The sequence below is a fragment of the Perognathus longimembris genome, chromosome 17 (genome assembly GCF_023159225.1).
Source record: "Perognathus longimembris pacificus isolate PPM17 chromosome 17, ASM2315922v1, whole genome shotgun sequence".
NCBI lineage: Eukaryota > Metazoa > Chordata > Mammalia > Rodentia > Heteromyidae > Perognathus > Perognathus longimembris.
The window spans coordinates 44,793,804-44,814,281 of NC_063177.1; the positions used below are offsets into that span (position 1 = coordinate 44,793,804).

Here is a 20,478-nt window from a genome sequence, read left to right on the forward strand (position 1 = left end):
AGATCTATGAAGAGCAAAGATGAAATTTATTTAATACAACAACCACCCAGGACCCCACAGTAGTATCGCTGACTCTCCAGCAGATCTGCCCCAGCGCACGGCCCCTCCATAGTTGGGACCCCTCAGAAACCCCCTAAGACTTCAGGAGACCATTTCTTTAGCAAGGAATAAATTAAAAAAAATTAGTAAGAAAAATACATGTTTCTTTTTCTTCTATTACAAAATACTATTTGCTGTCGATAGCCATTTCTCATCTCTTGGCCTTCAGCATGGGAGAAGGAAAGAAAGAAATAGAAAACCGGTGCTGGCGGCTCACGCCTGGCCTGTAATCCTACGTAGGAGGCTGAGATCTGAGGATCAAGATCCAAGGCCAGCCTAGGCAGGGAAATCCAAGAGTTTCTTATGTCCAATTAACCAGCAAAAAGCCAGGAGTGGAGCTGTGGCTCAAGGGGTAGAGTGCCAGTCTTGAGCAAAGAAGGTGAGCAAGAATGTAAGGCTCCTGAGTTCAAGCCCCACTACTGGCACCAAAAACAGAGAAATTTAAAAAGAAAAGAAAAGAAAAACAAGGAATCTTGTCTTTTGTCAGCATTTCAAAGGAGTGCTTTCCAAGCAGCTATTTTCCTATCTGTACTGGGTGAGGTCAGAGGGGCTCAGGGTAAAGCTGTCTGGTCAACACTGTGCGTTTTCAAAGCACAAGAGGCTATCCAGAACTCTAGGCCTTTCAAAGACCACAAAAAAAAAGAAAGAAACATACAAACAAACTAGCTCCCAGACCAGCCCATTCACCGGAGCGATCAACGAGAAAACAAAACCAATTTCTGTACAGAAGAACACAGGAAAAACTTCTCGATCTCTGTCCAAGACAAAATATTCAAGTTTCAAGATATCTCAGTGGCCCGAATACCCAGCACCTCCTTCGGCAATTCCACATTGCAAAGCTCGCCCAGCTCGGAAGGAAGCCATGTGGGCAACTCAACGGCCCCTCTGCATCTCTTCAAACCTGACCCGAACACGGCAGGACAGAGCCAAGAATTGGTGGTTTGGCCTGAGGAATTGCTATGTTTGGTGGGAGCAGGGCAGGCCCATACATAAGTGCACGGAGCTCTTGGAATACAGGAAGCATCTGTTCTTCTTGAGACGTGGACAGGGATGTGCATCCGCCTTGGACGTCCTAAATTCCATCAAGGGAGCCTTCCGTCCTCTGTAGTGACAAAGACAACACAAGCCGTGGTCACACGCTGAAGATTGTCCCTCTAGAGAAATATGCAAAACGGCAGGCAAGGCTTCCTGGCGGAACTGCACAACTACGGAGGCATCCCGCAGACCCCCATCCTGCCGCCCCATCCCTGCATCTGTCCTGCATGCCAGCCATCGAACAACTGCATCAGAGTGCACCCAGCGAGGTGCTCCCATTGCCTCCTCCCCCCGCAAGGTGGTCCCCAGTCCCCAGTGCTCCATTCAACCATGGGAGAGAAGAGAATGCAGCCATTAGTTAGAACTGACTTGGCATTCAGCTCCAGCTCTACCTTTAACTATGATGAGACACATTTACTGTTTAATTCTTTAATTTTTTCTTGTATTTATTGATTGATTGCCAGTCCTGGGCCTTGAACTCAGGGCTTGAGCACTGTCCCTGGCTTCTTTTTGCTCTACCACTTGAGCTACAGCACCATTTCTGGCTTTTTCTATATATACGGTACTGAGGAATCGAAGCCAGGGCTTCATGTATGCGAGACAAGCACTCTTGCTGCTAGGCCATATTCCCAGCCTGTTTAATTCTTTTTAAAATGACTGGCCAGATAAGGTGTCTCACATCTATAATGCTAGCTACTCAGGGGTCTGAGATCTGATGATCACAGTTCTAAGCCAGCTGGGGAAGACAAACCTGAGACTTTTTTTTTTTTTTTTGGCCTGTCCTGGGGCTTGAACTTGGGACCTGGGCTCTGTTCCTGAACTTCTGTTGTTCAAGGTTAGTGCACTACCACTTGAGCCACAGCTCTACTTCTGTCTTTTTTGGTAATTTATTGAAGATAAGAGTCTCATGGCCTTTGCTGTCCACTATCATCAGATCTCAGCCTCCTGAGTAGCTAGGATTGCAAGCGTGAGCCACCAGGGCCTGGGTCTGGGGGACTATCTTCAATTAACAACGAGAAAAGCCAGAAATGGAGCTGTGGTTCAAATGGGGAGTTCCAACCTTGAGTGAGTAAGCTAAGGGATAGCACGTGGGCCCTGATTCCAACCCCCATTACTGGTGTGCACGCACATGTGCACACGCGTATCCACTCTACACACACACACACACACACACACACACACACAAAGGACTAAACATCAGTGATCAAACTTAAATGTTTTTAAATGATAAAATGATGATCCTGCCTTAAAGGAATAAAATTTGAGTACGTTTTGGTATAGATGAATCTTTTAGTAATAATGCTAAATTAAATAAGAATGACAGTGGTATTCACTAGACACTATGTTGAAAATGAACTATATAACTTGTGGGTGAGATTGAGATGGAAAAACTGGGAGAAAGCAAAGGAAGAGATGACACTGTCCAAAAAGAAATGTATTCTTTATCAGACTTATGTAACTATATAACTCCTTGGTACATCACCTTTATAGTAACAAAAAAAATCTTAAAGCTAAAAAAAAAAAAGAGAGAGAGAAGCATGAAAGGACACATATCAGATGATTCTACTTTATAATGTACCAAGAACGGTCAAGTTTGGAGCTATAATCTTAGTGGCTCATGAGGCTAGGATCTGGAAGGCATGTGGTTTGAGGCTGGCCAGGACAAATCTCCATCTTCAAAATAGCCAGCAAAAAGCAGAGCTGAAGGTGTGGCTCAAGTGGTAGAGTACCAGGCCAAGCAAGTATGAGGTCAAGGAAGGTCAAGTTTGTCGATACAATGGAAGAGTAGTTGTTAGGGGCAGGGCAGAGGGACAAATGAGAGTTAACTGTGTAGGATGGGAGTTTGCAGAGTTGATGTTTGTGTTTGGAATGGTGAAAAGTTGTACAGATGGACAGTGATGATGATTGTGCAACAATGTGAGTGTATTTGATGAAATTGAGTCCTGCTTCTTTTTTTTTTTAAGTCTAGATATCAAACCCAAGGCTCGAAATATGCTAGGCAATGGCTCTACCACTGTACTACAAACCCTAGCCCCTGAGTAATACATTTTTTAAGTGATCAATTTTGGGTTGTATATATAACAGCACAATTTTTATTTAATTATATTCATTCATCTAGTTGTACAAAGGGGTTTCAATTTAACATTCCAGGTTATGTGTACAGTGCATCTTTTTTTTTTCTTTTTTTTTTTGCCAGTCCTGGGCTTGGACTCAGGGCCTGAGCACTGTCCCTGGCTTCTTTTTGCTCAAGGCTAGCACTCTGCCACTTGAGCCACGTGAGCCACAGCGCCACTTCTGGCCATTTTCTATATATGTGGTGCTGGGGAATCGAACCCAGGGCTTCATGTATACAAGGCAAGCACTCTTGCCACTAGGCCATATCCCCAGCCCCTACAGCACAATTTTTAAAAAGCCAAGAATTTTTGAAAAAGGAGAGGAAGAATGATGGAAAGGGCAACACTGATCAAGATGTACTGTACCAATAAATTGATATCTTGATGTGAACTAATTTTATATAACTACTTAGTATAACTTTCTAATAACAAAAAAGAGAATAAAAACAGCCAGGCGCTGGTGGTGCACACCTGTAATCCTAGCTATACAGGAGGTTGAGCTCTGAGGATCTCAATTCAAAGCCAGCCAGGACAGGAAAATCTGAGATATTCTTATCTCCAATTAACCACCAAAAACCTAGAATTGGAGGTGTGGCTCAAATGGTAGAGTACCAACCTTGAGTGAAAAAGCCAAACAACATTGCAAGATCGGGGCTGGAAATATGGCTTAGCAGTAGAGTGCTAGCCTAGCATGCATGAGGCCCTGGGTTCAATTCCTCAGCACCGCATAAACAGTAAAGGCCAGAAGTGACGCTGTGGCTCAAGAGGTAGGGTGCTAGCCTTGAGAAAAAGAAGGTAGGTACAGTGCTCAGGCCCTGAGTTCAAGCCCCAAGACTGGGGGGGGGGGGAAAGAGTGCAAGGTCCTGAGTTCAAGTCCCTGTATCAGAACAACAACAACAACAAAAGAATGAAATCAGTTGGCTGCTAGTGGCTCATGCCTGTAATCCTAGCTACTCAAAGGGCTGAAATCTAAGGATCATGGTTCGAAGTCAGCCTGGGCAGGAAAGTCTGTGAAACTCTCATCTTCAATAAACTATTCAGAAAAAGCCAGAAGTAGTGCTGTGGCTTAAGTGGTACAGCACTAGCTTTGAGTGCCAAGAGGCTCAGGAACAGTGTCCAGGCCCCAGGACCATGGCAAGGCGGGTGGGGGAGAAGGAGAAAGAAAGAATAAAATCAAAGCATGCATATGTCTTGTTGAACTGTTTCTAATGGATCTGTGCCACCTATCCAGTTCCCAGTGCCTGGACCCTTACAGGGCCCAGCGAGAACACATCCCCAAGGATTTTCTAGTCTGTTATGGATAAACAACACTTCCATGAGGTAGAAGGCAGAGGAGGCCTTAACAAAGGACAGAAATCATTCAGGAGCAGTGAGAGGACCCTGGGCAGGCAGTGAGGGATCACAGAAGCAACTCTGGGAAACCCAAAGCTTGGCGATTACAGAACCCAAGAGCAAGGCATGCTGGGAGATGCTAGAACAGGATCCCCTAGGCAATGGAGGGCTAGGAAGAGCAGGAAGCATCTGAATTCAATAGTCTGGATTGTCCACGGGCACCGAACACTTTGCTACAGGTGAAATTCAGGAAGGCAGGAACGAGAGAAGACACAGGGGCTATCTGGAGTTTGGGGAACAGTGATTGGGCTGGCTTCCCGGGGCTAAGCTGAGATCATGCCACCATTTTGTCTGGCCCTACTGGGCCTGAGTCTTTTGGAACAGGATGCAGAGCAGAGAGGCCCCAAGCAGAACACCCAAGGTGCTGGCTCCTCCCTTGTCAGGAGAGACCTGGGCAAGCAGGCCAAGAAAGCCATGTGGCCCCTGAGGCCTGGAGGCCGGCCAGTACTGGCAGCTCCATTCCCGTCATTTCCTCCCCTCTCCTCCCACAGGGAGTGAGGCATGATCCCTGGGCCAGCTTTTCTGCAGGCTTCAGAACACGTCCCTCCCAGACCTTCCCGCTCTCCCTATATCTGGGGGCAGACAGTACTCAGGCATGGCCACAGGACCAATGCCACAGACAGGAAGGGCTAGGCCGCTGTCAACAGGGCCCTGGGGATTTCAGGGTAAAGGTTAACAGGCTCACATCCGAGGACGGAGCTGGCTAATCTCAAACCAGAGGCCAGCTGTCAGCCACCCAAGTTAGCCATGGCATTGCCCTGCTTCGGTAAGAACTTAGTGCAGGTCCCCCTGAAGGCCATTTTGAGTCCAACATCCTCTGGGATCACTAGTTCCTATTGCTAGAAAGCAACTCATATGAGCATTTTCAATACACCAGGACTGTGCTGGGTGTATTTACTTACATGTTACAACAACTAGATGAGGGGTTTTCATCCACCCAGTGTATGGATGAGGAAATAGAGGTCTTGAGAGAGTAAATTTGCCCAAAGTGACAGGGCTAATGAATGGCAAGTAAAGGGGAAATCAAGTTGGAGTGTGGGCCTCTAGTGCCTGAGTCCATTTTGGCTGAGTCCTGTGTCTTGGGTGAACAACTCACATGTGGTAAGGGCCGTGTCAGGGCCAAATAAAGTGAATTCCCCCGCCACTGGCAGAATAATGGAGGACGGGAGCTGTCCAGCGGATAACCAGCTTGGTTTTCTCTGTTATTTAAAGTTGGTGTCTATTAAGTTGTATATAGTAAGGTGTGTTATCATGGTATATATACTGTGCTTCAATCACTTCTATTCCAACTGGTTTTTATAGGGTAGTTTACAATTTGCAACATTTTTCATTTAACCCTTAAAATCCTAGTAGGTAGCTGTTATTGTTGTTGCTATCATCATCATCATCACCACCACCACCAGCATCATCACTACTACCACAACATCACCATCCTTATCACCACCATCTTCACCATCATCCCTTCCATTTACAGATGGGCAAACTTAGGCTTGGGAAAGGCAGGGCCACACTAGAAGGTGTGGAACCCACTCCCCCATCTCCGGAACCCCCTCTGGAGCAGGTTCCAGTGTAGTGGTTGCAATGCAAGGAGCAGGAACTGGCCACTGGCTCTCCCTCTTCCTCCTCTTCCCCCTTCTCTGTGTCGCCCGCCACCCCCCCTCCCCCAGAAGACAGGTTTTCCTCCAAGAGCTTGAGACCCTTTAGGTCCAGATTCACCCCTCTCGTTTAAGTTCAGGGTGTTCTCTTTCATGTTATCTGTCTATGCTGGCCACAGGCACAATTTATAAACAAGGCAAAAATGGCAGAGGAAAAATGAAGTCAGAATGTGCCATTGAAGCAAGTCAAACAATACGAAATTAGAGTTGGCTAAGTGGCTGTCTCATTGTTAAGATATTTCCTCCAATATGTTTTCAGAAGCAACGGCTGTTAAACAAGAGGAGAACGATTGCCAGGTTTGATTTCAGGAAGGAAATCCCCTCCCATTTCCCTGCTGGGCAATTCAATTAATTTTCTCTTGACTTATCGGGCTGATGAGGGTACACTCTACCTGCTTCTTCTAGGAAAAAAACAAAAAAACAAAACAAAACAAAAAAACCCACAGCGATTTGTGTAAGGATTCAAAATTCCTTCCCTAACAGCTGAGAACCCCTGGGCTCCCACAATTTTCTTCTTGGGAGGGGGGCGGGCCTGGATGAGATCTGGAGGAACTTCTGGGGAGCAGACCCAGGGGCTAGGATCGGAGGAAAGTTCTGCCTGGCCTGGAGCTCAGAATCTTCCTTCAAAGAGGTGCTTTGAATGGAAGACCAAGGAAGTAAGTTGTTTCTGACCTGCCGGGCAGCAGGAGAACACCTTTGTGGGCCGGGGGGTCCCTCTGCCCAAGGGGGCATTCTCTCTCCACTCTCTCCGGGCCATTCTTGAAACAGCAACTTTTCTCCTTAGGCTGAGGACCGAGCACTGGCCGCGGAGCCTGGAGACCTGGGCTTTAACGCCTCAGTCAGGGTGACCCTGGGCAACTCATCCACCTTCCAACCCAGACCTCAGTTTCCTCATCTGTAAATTGGGCTCCCTACCCTTTCAATGCAACAGTCTCTGTTGTGAGAAATCCAGGGGAGAGGGGGATAGACTTGAAAAAGACATTCATTTCATTCTCCTTTTCCTTAAATGGATAGCTTCCCTCCTTAAGAAGAATGCCCGCGCCTTCCTGTCTGTCCAGATCATAAAGAACCCTATTTTATGAGAATTCAGACTTGGGAAAAACAAAGGAAGCCAGGGGCCCCTAGAAGGGCTAGGAGAAGTCTCCTTGAAAATTCTTCCCAGGCCTTAAAGAAGCAGTTCACAGGCGAAGCTTCATTGCTGAACATAAGAGCTGCCGTGTTAACCCCTGCACTGCTGAATCCCACTTGTAGAAAGGCCCAGGTGGAAAGGAGTTGGAGCTGAGAGGCTCAGATCAGAGGCTCAACTTGAACTCGAGCCTCTGAGCCGCCCTCTGTCCCCCAACCGCCTCTCTCTCATATCCCCTTTCTCCTCTGTGAATTTGGTTCGGTTTGGTTTGAAGATAAGGTCTTGCTAGAAAGCGGAAGCTAATCTGGAACTTACTATGCAGCTCAGACTGGCCTCAAACTCCTGACCCTCCTGCCTCAGCCTCCCAGAAAGCTGGGATTATAGGCATGCACTGCCATGCTCTGAAACTCCACATCTTTCTTATTATAAGAGCAACAAGTGTCCTAGATGCCCAGTCTTCTGAGTCCTCCAGAGTCCTTCATCAGTGCCGACTGGGATGTAATGGTGCAGATACTGGGAGACAACCGTCCAGGCTGTTCAGAGCAGCCCAGGGCTGGTCTTAAACAGATTAAGTTAGTATGGGTTGAGAGACGATTGGTGGAAAGCAAACTGTCCCTGAGTCAGGGAATATTTCAGTATGCCAGGGAGCACTTTAAAAACTCACGTATATAAAATATGTATTTACTGGCCGAGCGCCGGTGGCTCATGTCTGTAATCGTAGCTACTCAAGAGGCTGAGATCTGAGGATCTGAGGTTCAAAGCCAGCCCAGGCAGCAAAGTCCATGAGACTCTTATCTCCAGTTAACCACCAGAAAACTGGAAGTGGCACTGTGGCTCAAGTGGTAGAGCACTAATCTTGCCCTGAAGAGCTCAGGGACATGCCCAGGCCAGGAGTTCAAGCCCCCAAGACCACCTTCCCCCCAAAAAAAACAACCCACTGTACTTACTGAATATCTGTTTTCCATGAAATCTGCAAAACAAAAGATACCGGGCTGTGAGTCAAGCAAATGACACAGGGCTGCTCTGCACCCGCTGGCAGATCCACCCAGGACAGGTCCCAGCTAAGGTGACTTGGCACTGTGGCCTGTCTTGCACTTATGCTCAGGGCCAGTCTGGATGGTCATCCTCCTCTTTCTAGTTCCCAACATCGCTGGGAGAGCAAACGTGTGTCACTGTACCCAGCTTTTTATTTGGTTGCGATGGAATCTTTGGCTGAGATGGGACTTGTTGCCAAGGCTGGCCTTGAACTCTGGTTTCCCCTCCCCCCCATCTCTACCTCTCAAGTGACTTCAGATGAGAAGTCTGAGTCACCATGCCTAACAAATTTTAAGCAGTCTTAAAAAAAAAATTAGTAGCCCATGTTTTTTTTGTTTTGCTTTGTTTTGTTTTGTTTTTGGCCAGTCCTGGGCCTTGGACTCAGGGCCTGAGCACTGTCCCTGGCTTCTTCCCGCTCAAGGCTAGCACTCTGCCACCTGAGCCACAGCGCCCCTTCTGGCTGTTTTTCATATATGTGGTGCTGGGGAATCAAACCGAGAGCTTCAAGTGTAGGAGGCAAGCACTCTTGCCACTAGGCCATATTCCCAGGCCCAGTAGCCCATGTTTTTATAGATAAAATTGAAAACAACAACAAAGTAGAAGGTGGTAAATAAAAATGACTTCTGGTCCCACCCTCCAAACCCTGTTAAAATATCATTTTATGTTCTATGTCCTAGCTTACTCATGTGATATGAGAAAGATTGTGCAAGTAGTAGATTCATACAACCCCAGCCATGATCCAGAGATAAGACACTGAATGTTTGGGTTGGCACAGACTCCCACCTGCCCATCCCTAACCACCAGCCCCTAACCACAGAGCCCCCATCCCCCCCACCCCCCAGGTGCTCAGCTTCACTCTATGATAAAACAAAACACTCCAGGGTGTTTCATCAAGAATGAATGAGGATGGGTGCTGCTGGCTCATGCCTGTAACCTTAACTACTCAGGAGGCTGAGATCTGAGGATCACAGTTTGAAACCAGCCCAGGCAGGAAAGTCTGTGTGAGACCCTTCTCTCCAATGAACCACCAGAAAACCGGAAGTGGCACTGTGGCTCAAAGTGATACAGCACTAGCCTTGGGTGCAGAAGCTCAGGGACATCATCTAGGCCCACAACCGATAAAAACAACAACATCAACAAAAAGAATGAGAAAACTAATACCTAAGGGGCAAGGGGGGGGGTGTGGGGAGGTGGGGGCTGAGCCACATAATCCACGTCTGCACCTCCTACTTTGGGTGCAGCCCATGCTAGATGGTTCTAGCCAGCCCAGAACTCTGATTAATATGAATGTAGCAGAAGTACAGTGAGCTGGCCCCTGAAATCCAGGCCTTAACTTAGATTTGCAGGATATTTAGGCTTAGGAATAAATGGTCTATGGGGAGAAGCTGAGTTAGAGGAGCCTAGGGACTCTGAATTCACTGATTCACTCTCGCAGATCCAATATATCCAGGTGGATAAGTCTGGAAGACCAAAGCATAGAAAATAACCTCTGGGGCTGGGAATGTGGCTTAGAGGTAGAAAGCTTGCCTAGCATGCACGAAGCCCTGGGTTCGATTCCTCAGCACCACATACACAGAAAAAGCTGGAAGTGGCGCTGTGGCTCAAGTGGTAGAGTGCCAGCCTTGAGCAAAAGAAACTCAGGGACAGTTCCCAGGCCCTGAGTTCAAGCCCCAGGACTGGCCAAAAAGATAAAATAATAACGTCCACCTCCAGCTGAGTGCTGGTGGCTGGTGGCTGTAATCCTAGCTACTCAAGAGGCTGAGATCTGAGAATCACAGTTCAAAGCTAGCCTGAGCAGGAAAGTCCATGAAACTCTTATCTCCAATTAACCAGCAAAAAGCCAGAAGTGGAGCTGTGGCTCAAGTGGTAGGGCACCAGTTTTTGAGAGGAAAATAGCTAAGCAAGAACTTGAGGCTCTGAGTTCAAACACCAGCACACACAAAAAGGAAAATGATTCAGATGATCATATATACAAACATATATATATATATATATATATATTTACAACCATTAAAAACATAGAAACAAAAGCTAAACGAAGCCTAAAGCTAATCTTGCAAATCCAGCTGCCTTCCTCACAGCCAGCGAGCTACCTTAAAGGAGTTCCTCCGGTTTCCCTAGTAACCCCCCAAATCTCCCAGGACCCCCGCAGGGGAGTTCCTTTGGGGGCTGGCCTGCCCATGCCCTTTGGCATATCTGGGGAGTGACTTTCCTCTGTCTCACTGGGGGCGGGGGCGTTAAGAGCCAGAGCTATACACTGGGAGCCACTTCCCAAAACAGCCCATGCTAGGAGTCAGCACGGACTGGAGAAGAGACCACCTGCACGGGGCCCTGCTCTGCATCTCGCTGCTTCCTGACCTCTCTAGCACCTTCCTCACTAGGTCCTTAGTTTTATTGGGGGTCATCCCCACACCCACACAATGTTTCTGTCTTTGTCCTGGCCTGAGCAATGGCTCCAGAATTTCTGGGGAGGGCTGGGGATATGGCCTAGTGGCAAGAGAGGTTGCCTCGTATACATGAGGCCCTGGGTTCGATTCCCCAGAACCACATATACAGAAAACAGCCAGAAGTGGCGCTGTGGCTCAAGTGGCAGAGTGTTAGCCTTGAGCAAAAGGAAGCCAGGGACAGTGCTCAAGCCCTGAGTCCAAGGCCCAGGACTGGCCAAAAAAAAAACAAAACAAAACAAAACAGAATTTCTGGGGAGAAAGACCTTTTCTTTCTCTTCCCATGGAGGAACGGAAGCTGTGCGTTACCATCAGAAAGGAGCATGGGGCATGGGCGGAACGGTTCTCAGTGTGTTCCCTCCACGCGTCTCGCCAGGCCAAGGGCCCTGACCACCTGTGGGAATTTCTTAGAAATGTACATTCTCCAACCTATTGAATCAGAAATTCAGAGGGGGGCAGTGCCAAACAATCTGTGCTTTCCCAAATCTTGAGCACCGTGGGATTCAAGTAGATTCTAGGGGGACACCCTCCACCCTCCAGCTGGAGAACCAGGGGCCCCTCACTCACTAGGGTCGACTTTCCGGATCTCACTGTACACCGTCTCTGTGCCCTTCCTTCCCAGAGCTGGAAAAGGGACCAGGCATAGATCAGAAGCTGCCTCTGGGCCACAGGCCAACCCGCGGCTCTCCCCACCACCCACCTCAACAGTACCGAGACCTTGTCATTCCCCCACCTCAAAAGATCTCAGCCTGCAGGGTGCTGGTGACCCACACCTGTAATCCTAGCTCCTTAGGAGCCTGAGACCTGAGGATCGCAGTTCAAAGACTCTTATCTCCAATTAACCACCAGAAAACCACAAGTGGAGCTGGGGCTTAAAGTGGTAGAGCATTAGCCTTGAGCAAAAAAAAGCTCAGGGGCAGTGCCCAGGCCCTGAGTTCAAGCCCCATGACCAACCAAAAAAGAAAGAAAAAAGATCTCAGCCTAACCAGTGCCTCACACACCCAAAGTAAGAGGTCCTCAGGCCACTGTGGGGGCAGCCCCGGCCCTGAGGAACCAATGGAGGGGCTCTGCACAGGCCTGCAGCTCCCAGCTCAGTGACCCCATCCATACACTGCTCTGCCAGGCCCCTCCCAACAAGGCTGGGCTGTGGTCACCCAAACATCCGAGAGCCTAGCTCCACAATTGGAGTCCCAGATCTGAACTGGATGGAGCCTGGCATCATCAGGTTAAGGCGCAGCGGGGAGTGGAGCTATGTTCAGGTGGGGCTGGCTGGGCTCACTGTGTTCAGAGCTAACCCCAGGGTTCAGTGTGGATGCTGGCCACACTGGACTGGGGCTAGCCCAGATGTTGGTGTGGGTGCTCTCTCCAGGGAATGCTCATGGTCACTGGGATTACAGTCCTGTGGGCCGAGCCCTTTCTCAACAAGAGACAAGAAGACAGGCCCGGGACATGGATCACGCCCAGAGGCCACTTAAGGGCTTGGGAGATAAACAACAGCCCATACCTTCCTGTTTATTTCACATCGAGGTAACATGCACAGGATGTATATGCACATACATGCTGTGCACACCCTTCCGTAGCTTGTACACATGCAACACACACACCACGTATACACACTTGTACACACATGCACACTCACAAACCCTGAGGAAACAGGAAGGAGCCTGGCCACTTCCTGTCTCCTCTCACCTGCAAAAGAGACTGGGGAGCCTCCCTGTGAAGGCACCTGACAGGTGAGGGACAGCTTCATTTCTCTCCTAGTGGCAGATGGATGGACAGGCCATAGCTCTAAGTGTCCTGACATCACCACTGCTCCCCACAACCCGGGGATCCCCCCCTCTTCCTGACACTGCCTATCCCATGGTTACACTGTCCTTTCTCTCTGCTCCATTCATCCAAAGCCCTGAACCTGCTTCCCGCCTGTAGTCACGTGTGCACCCCCTACACACCTTACCCCTCCCTGTACTCTGAGCACAGCCCTGGGGGCTCACAGCATTTGGGGGGCATTTACCTACAACACATTGACTGTATTTGTTCTGAACACTGTGTTCCCGAGGGCAATGATAAGGTCTTGCTATCCCCCCCACCCCGCCCCATTTTCAGGCTTTGTGCAGCTTCCTGGGGACCCCTGTCACAGTCTGATGTGACAGTGGAAATCACCATCCATGCCCTGTAGGTTGCCTCTGTCTCAGACCCCTGAGCTTCAGGAAGATGGAGACGTGTCTGCTTTCTCCCAAGGCTTCTCCCATCTATAAAGAATCAGACACCAGTGGCTCACACGTGAAATCCTAGCCACTTAGAAGGGTGAGATCTGGGCTGGGGATATGGCCTAGTGGCAAGAGTGCCTGCCTCATATACATGAGGCCCTGGGTTCGATTCCCCAGCACCACATATACAGAAAATGGCCAGAAGTGGCGCTGTGGCTCAAGTGGTAGAGTGCTAGCCTTGAGCAAAAAGAAGCCAGGGACAGTGCTCAGGCCCTGAGTCCAAGCCCCAGGACTGGCAAAAAAAAAAAAAGAAGGGTGAGATCTGAGGGTAGTAGTTCGAAGCCAGCTTGGGCAGAAAAGTCTATTGTCTCCAATTAGCCAGCAAAAAGCTGGAAGTGGAGGTATGATTCAAGAGCACTAGTCTTGGAGCAAAAGAGAAAGGGGTGGGGTAGGGAGCATGAGGCCCTGAGTTCAAGCCCCAGTCCCAGCACAGTAAAACAAAACAAAACAAAACAAATTACTCACATCTAGAGGAACTTGGGCTCTTTTTTTTTTTTTTTTTTGCCAGTCCTGGGGCTTGAACTCAGGGCCTGAGCACTGTCCCTGGCTTCCTTTTATTCAAGGCTAGCACTCTATCACTTGAGCCACAGCGCCACTTCTGGCTGTTTCAGTTTATGTGGGGCTGAGGAATCGAACCCAGGGCTTCATGTATGCTAGGCAAGCACTCTAGCGCTAGGCCACATTCTCAGACTTGGGCTCTTTTGAAGATAGGTTTTAGGACTAAAATCTCTGCCATTTATTAGTTACTAAGTGTTGGTGGCTTTTCTTGTCAGGAGCTGTGTGTCGGGGAAAGCCTGGTTTGGGGGCGTGATGGGGGAGGGTAGCTTGGATCTGCAAGGAAGAACTTGAGGCATTTGGGGCAAGAAAGTCTTGCTGAAAGAATTAGAGAGACTGAGAATATGGCCTAGTGGCAAGAGTGCTTGCCTTGTATACATGAAGCCCTGGGTTCGATTCCTCAGCACCACATATATAGAAAAAGGCCAGAAGTGGCGCTGTGGCTCAAGTGGCAGAGTGCTAGCCTTGAGCAAAAAAGAAGCTCGGGACAATGCTCAGGCCCTGAGTTCAAGGCCCAGGACTGGCAAAAAAAAAAAAGAAAAAAACCCCAAAGAATTAGAGTAACTCCTCAGGCCAAGAGTTGGAGCTCAGCGGAGTGGCTACAGTACCAAATCCTCCACTGCCAGGACTTTAGAGAGAGACAGCACTGAGGCCCGCATCGCTCTCTGCGCCCCAGCTCTGGGACATCAAAGGGGGCTTATGGATTCCCCAGTCTGCTAAGAGATCCTCTGTACCCCCAAGGAACCCTCAGTTCAATGTCAGGCCTGGGTAGTCACCTACTCAACATCACCTTAAACACCCGCGGGAGAAGAAAAGGCCGTGGGATCGTGGGATCTGGTCCTAGCTTTCAAGAGCTGCAGGCGGAGGGACCGGCAGGTGCAGAGCATGCAAATGAGCACCAATGCTGTTCTGGGTGCTGTAAGATGCCGCAGCATGCAGAGGGAGGGGCTGGGGAGAAGGAGGTGAATAGAAGGAGGGGGATGGCCAAGCCTAGGGGGCCTGAACACCTCCAGAACATGGGGATGGCCAGGAGACACCTCTGATCACCTTGGGGACACTCCTAATGCTCGGGACCTAATTAGCCACATCCCCTCTCTGTCGCCCTGTAAACCCTTCTCAGCAGGGCGGCTTCTGCTTCTAGGTTGAGGGGCACCCCTGGTTTCTACAGCAACTCCCTGGCTCTGCCCAGTTCAGCAAGGGGAAGGGGTGCAGCTGGTCCCCCCCCTCCCATCCCCCACCGCATCTGTCTGCTAATGACTAACCCAGGCCAGCAGCTGTTTGTTCCTGCTGTCAGCGCTATTTCCGGATGGGGCTTTATTTTGGCTTCTGTTTTTCTCTGTGTTACTAGAGAAAGAGATGGCATCCACGTCATGGGGTTTTCCCAGCAATCAGTCTTGGAGCAAACAGGCAGCAGACCAGGGATTTAACGAGTTCCTTCCCGCCCCTCCTCCACCCCAGTGGCCATTTGGTCAGCTGCCAGCCAGGGCTCGATCTGGACAGGGTGTAAGGAGTTCCTGCCCATCCCGTCCTCCACAACAGGGAACGGGCTCTGCCAAGTCCAGGTCTACTTTACTCATCACCAGCCTTGAACCCACAGAGCCCTTTACTCCTCTAGTAATACCTCGCTCCCCACGGGTGGGAAGGCAAGGAGCCAACGCTGGAGGCACAGGCCTGACCTATTCACTGCCTGAGAAAAATGCAAGGCTTCTAGGTCTTTTCCAAGAGCACAACTGCTTCCTTCTTCCCTTCCCCCTTTTTCTTTGCCACTCCTGGGGCTTGAACTCAGGGCCTGGGCACTGTCCCTGAGCTTCTTTTTGCTCAAGGCTAGCACTCTACCACTTGAGCCACAGCGCCACTTCTGGCTTTTCCTGTTTTACCATGGTACCAAGGAATTGAACCCAGGGCTTCATGCATGTGACACAAGCAATTGCTCTACCACTAAGCCACATTCCTAGGCCTCCTTCTTCCCTCTTCAGCTTCCTTAAACCCAAAGCTCCCCAGGCACCCTGCACAAACTGGGTCAGTTTTGCCTGGTTCGGTTAATAGCAGAGCATGGGCAGGACCTGGCCCTCTGAGGGGTCGACCGCCTAGGGCAACAAGGGCTCCACTCATTCGGCACACAGACAGAGAACATGTGCTGTCTCCTGTCCCCTGCCCTCAGGACAGTGGGGTGTGGAATGAAGGGGACAGACAGCAGAATTTTTCCACTAGGGCTTGAACTGAGTGCTGTCCCTTAGCTTTTTCACTCAAGGCTGGCACTCTACCATGTGAGCCACACCTTCATTTCCAGACTGTTGGATGGTTAATTGGAGAGAAGACTCTCACAGACTTTCCTACCTGTGCTGGCTTCAAACCATGAGCCTCAGACCTCAGCCTCCTCAATAGTGAGGCTTACAGGCATAAGCCACCGGTGCCTGACTTCAGCCCTGCTTCTTGTCATCCTGCCCTCTGTGACCCTTGCCTTTTCCCTCCAAACCTGGCATTCTTCCCTTAGGAAGAGGAAAGTTGTTACTCCTGGAGCCATGCCCAAGTTGCTCAGGGATAGAAGGGTGTGCCAAGCTTAGGCTGGACCAGGGGGAGCTGGTAGGGACCCCTTTCTAGTCCATTGATCACAGCCCACCAAGACTCGCCTCTGGGCACCAGCCCCTTGTGCTGCCTCTTTCAACCCAGTGGAATCAGATATTACCACCAGATCATGTCTCCCAACCTTAGACATCACAACCATGCGGTTATTCCAGCAAGAAACGTGTGCAAATTCTGCTTCACCCTGTGTTGATCATTGAATCGTCACTGATTGGTCTGCAAAACACATTAGAATCCATTTCTTGCCAGCTCTTGAAGAGTCTCTCTGCTTCCACTCCTTGATCCTTTTCTTTCTTAAAAGAAGGACTTGGAGTCTACCGCTCTCTGGGAAAGCTCCTTGATCTATTTACAGGATGGAAAAAACCCCTGTGTGCTCCAGCCCCAAGCCTGCTCCTCCCCCAGCTCCATCCATCTCCTTTCTATCCTGTCTCTTTGCAGACATATAAACCTCCTTTCAGATTTTCCACGACAGCTCAGGCTGGCCTCACTTGTGAGGCCTTTGTCTCCCGAGTGCTGAGACGAGTCATGTGTCATCCCATCTGACTCTACTTCCCAGATTTTAAATGAGCCTGGGTTTCCCCCAATCCTCCCTCATGTTGGAAGCCACCTTCTTTGTAGCCCCTCAGGCTCTAGCTAGAATGCCAGCTCTCAGAGAGATTTCCTTAAACCACCCAGAAAAGGTCACTTTCCCTGTGCTTACAATCACCGCAATCACCAGGTGCTATCTACCCTGGGCTTCCTTGCTTTCCCAGCTCTTGAGGGTGTACTTCCATGACAGAGGGATCATGGCATTCATTATTCATTATGTCAATAAGTGATTCACTTTCCCATAAAACGAAGAGGAAGGGAACTTCAAGCCTGCCACGTTCCCGGCCCCACCCTGGTCCAGTTGAGACTTAGAAGTGGGATGCTCTGCCCTTGGAAGCCATTTCTGATTGGAGACCATAGGAGAGAGACCCAGCAGTCAGCACACAACCTGGGGAACCATACAGGGCGGCCTGGCAGGAAAGTTTGGTCAGCAAGAAGACCAGAAAGGATCCCCAAATGCTTCCATGATCAGGGAGCCAGAGGTGGCTTCAGGTCACTATCCCCACGTGATTCGTGACTGGGGGGGGGGGGGGGCAGCCTGGCAAACTGCCCAGACCTGTCTGGCTGAAGACACAGCCTGACCTGAGCTTCAGGGGAAAGGGAGCCGATGGCAGCAGTCCTAAACTTTCCAGAGGGACAGAAGACAATGGGTGGGTTTTTGTTGTTGTTGTTGTTGTTGGTTTTTACTTTGCATTCACAGGAGCCTGTGGGTGAGCTAAGGTAGAGGATTAGGAGATGCATTTTGTATTTTTAGGTACTAAAAGCAGCTTTCGTGGGCTGGGTGTGGTGGGTTATACCTGCAGCTATGCAGGAGGCATAGGTAGGAAGATTGCTGGCTTTGGGAAAAATGTGACACTGAGCTGAAAAATAGCTAAAGCAAAAAAAAAGGGCTGCAAGAATGGTTCAAGTAGTAGAGCACCTATCTAGCAAGCTCAAAGCCGTGAGTTCAATGCCTAGTGTTACCAAACACAAATCGAAAAGCAGCTGCAATGGATGTTTCAGTATTGGCTGTGGAACGGGACCATTCTGCCGCAGTCTCCCAGCCCCGAATTAGAGATCAGGACACCCCATTCCTGACAGAACCACACTTACAAACACAAAATCTCAGGCACCCACCCATTCACACTGGGAGGGACTCTTGTGCTTTCAAAGTCTGTCCCCAAATGTCCCTCCATGCCATCCAACATGCATTTGATTGACACATAGCATGGCGTCCTAACACTTTCTTCCAGGCCACTGGAAGAAAGCCAGAACACCCGGGAGCAAGACTGCTTTCTTTCAGAGAAACAAAAGGCTCATCTCTGCATCATCGCCTGGCATTCAATGAACACTCGATGTGGGTACCTCATATCAATAGTATCCTAATTAATGATTGTCACCATGGTATATCATATGCCTTAGGTCTGCTGACTAACCCCCTTCCTAGAGCCCCTCTCACTGAGAGCAGGTGAGGGCCGCTTACCTTGGTGGGGCTCCACCGAGGACACTTCCACTTCAGTGTACTCCACGTCAGAGCTCAGAGGGTCTGTTCAAAGGAACCACAGCAGCCTGCATTTAGACAGCATTGCTTTGGGGCGGGGGGCGGGGAGGGGGAGGATGTGGGGGCACATGAGCAATTTCCACTGGAATTGTTAAAGTACTCTAAATATTGAGGGGTGCACCGGCTTAACTTCATCCAAGTGGATGAGAAACTTGAGGATCTGGAAGGCAGGATAAGCCATGAACTGACCTGGATGGCCTTGGGGACACTGATCCCCTCTCTGACTGCCTGCTGCCCAGATGTGGGTGGAGCCTAAGGCCCAGGTCTGATCTTGTACAATGGAAGGACTGGCAACAGTCAGTAGCTACAGAAGACAGCCCAGGGTGAGCAGTGAACACCTGCTCAGTCACTGAAGATGCAGGAAGGTATCCATGCCACGATGCTTTGTACTCAATCCCCAAGGGTCAGGGAAAGGACCTCGGGAGGTGAAAGACCAGGGTCACCAGCCTCAAAATACTGGGCACCAGTGGCTCACGTCTGTAATTCTAGCTACTTAGGAGGCTGAGATCTGAGGATCGCCGTTCAAAGACAGCCCAGGCAGGAAAGTCTGTGAGACTCTTATCTCCAATTCACCACCAGAAAACCAGAAGTGGCACTGTGGCTCAAGTGGTAGAGCACCTAGGCCCAGAGTTTAAGCCCCACAACTGACAAAAAACAAACAAACAAACAAAAAAACAACTTGGGGAGGAGGAAGAATTCCAAGTAATGAAATCATACCGGTTATCATGGAGACACCTAGGAAATTACTTTGGTTTTATGGCCCTCACCTACCCAAAAAATTCAGAGGTCCGCGCGAGTATCCCAAACAATTATACAGCCAAAGAAATTTTGCAAAACGGTCTTTTCAGAATCCTTTTCTATCTTTAAAAGTTTTAGCAGTTGCACTAGCAGCACAGAGTGGAAAAGAACTTTGAAAAAAAACGAGTTTGCCCAATCTATCTGAGCTTCAGGATGAAGCAAGTTTCTATAGCAATTGCCTTTAAAAACACTACCTGGAAGTAAGTAGTATTGTGGCTCAAAGTGGTAGAGTGCTAGCCTTGGGCAAAAGAGTTCAGGGACAGCACTCAAGCCCTGAGTTCAAGCCTAGGACCACCACCAGCCACAACAACAAAAACCTCACTACCCAAGAAGTGTTGATTCTGGGGCTGGGGATATAGCCTAGTGGCAAGAGTGCCTGCCTCGGATACACGAGGCCCTAGGTTCGATTCCCCAGCACCACATATACAGAAAACGGCCAGAAGCGGCGCTGTGGCTCAAGTGGCAGAGTGCTAGCCTTGAGCGGGAAGAAGCCAGGGACAGTGCTCAGGCCCTGAGTCCAAGGCCCACGACTGGCCAAAGAAAAAAAAAAAGAAGTGTTGATTCTGAATCAGGAATCTGCTTTATAGGCAGAATGCTTTTTCTCTTTAGATTGACATTGTGTCCCCTTTGCTGGACCTGGGGCTTGAACACAGGGCCTAAGTGCCTTCCTTAGCTTCTTCACTCAGGGCTGGTGCTCTACCAACTAAACTACACCTCCACTTCTGATTTCTTGACAGTTAATTGGAAAAGATAAGAGCCTCACAGATTTTCCAGTCTGGGCTGGCTTTGAAGTTCAATCCTCAGATCTCAGCCTCATGAGTACTTAGGATTAAAGGTGTGAGCCACTGGCTCCCAACTTTATACGTTTCTTTGGATGTAAAGTTTTCTAATGCAACGTATGAATAATTACCTTTGTTTTCATTCAGTGGTTTCATTGCATGGTTTCCAACATCATCATACCCTGCTTGAAAAATAACAAAAAGGATAAGTGATGATGGCAATTCTATCATCTGTCTATCTATCTATCTAATCTAGCTATCTAGCTATCTATCCATCTATCAATCCATCTTTATTTTTTTTTTAATTTTTTTTTTTTGGCCAGTCCTGGGCCTTGGACTCAGGGCCTGAGCAATGTCCCTGGCTTCTTCCCACTCAAGGCTAGCATTCTGCCACTTGAACCACAGCGCCGCTTCTGGCCGTTTTCTGTATATGTGGTGCTGGGGAATCGAACCTAGGGCCTCGTGTAT

The 20,478-nt window shown here is 49.2% G+C and overlaps 1 protein-coding gene across 8 annotated transcripts in view; it reads right to left on the reverse strand.

The window, feature by feature from the left end:
• Positions 1 to 523: 523 nt before the first annotated feature.
• Pecam1 (platelet and endothelial cell adhesion molecule 1) overlaps positions 524 to 20,478 on the reverse strand; it is a 43,115-nt gene continuing 23,160 nt past the window's right edge. Inside the window, exons 12-16 of one of the 8 annotated variants that reach the window (XM_048365511.1) lie at positions 20,142 to 20,192; positions 18,356 to 18,418; positions 11,468 to 11,524; positions 8,369 to 8,391; positions 524 to 1,201 (exon numbers count right to left, since the gene is read on the reverse strand). In XM_048365511.1, the coding sequence (XP_048221468.1) occupies positions 1,172 to 1,201; positions 8,369 to 8,391; positions 11,468 to 11,524; positions 18,356 to 18,418; positions 20,142 to 20,192 (224 nt within the window). In that variant the 3' untranslated portion in view covers positions 524 to 1,171. Of the gene's footprint in view, positions 1,202 to 8,368; positions 8,392 to 11,467; positions 11,525 to 14,869; positions 15,067 to 18,355; positions 18,419 to 20,141; positions 20,196 to 20,478 lie in introns of those variants that run through there. The other 7 variants (XM_048365510.1, XM_048365513.1, XM_048365512.1 and 4 more) reach the window with 7 other exon arrangements.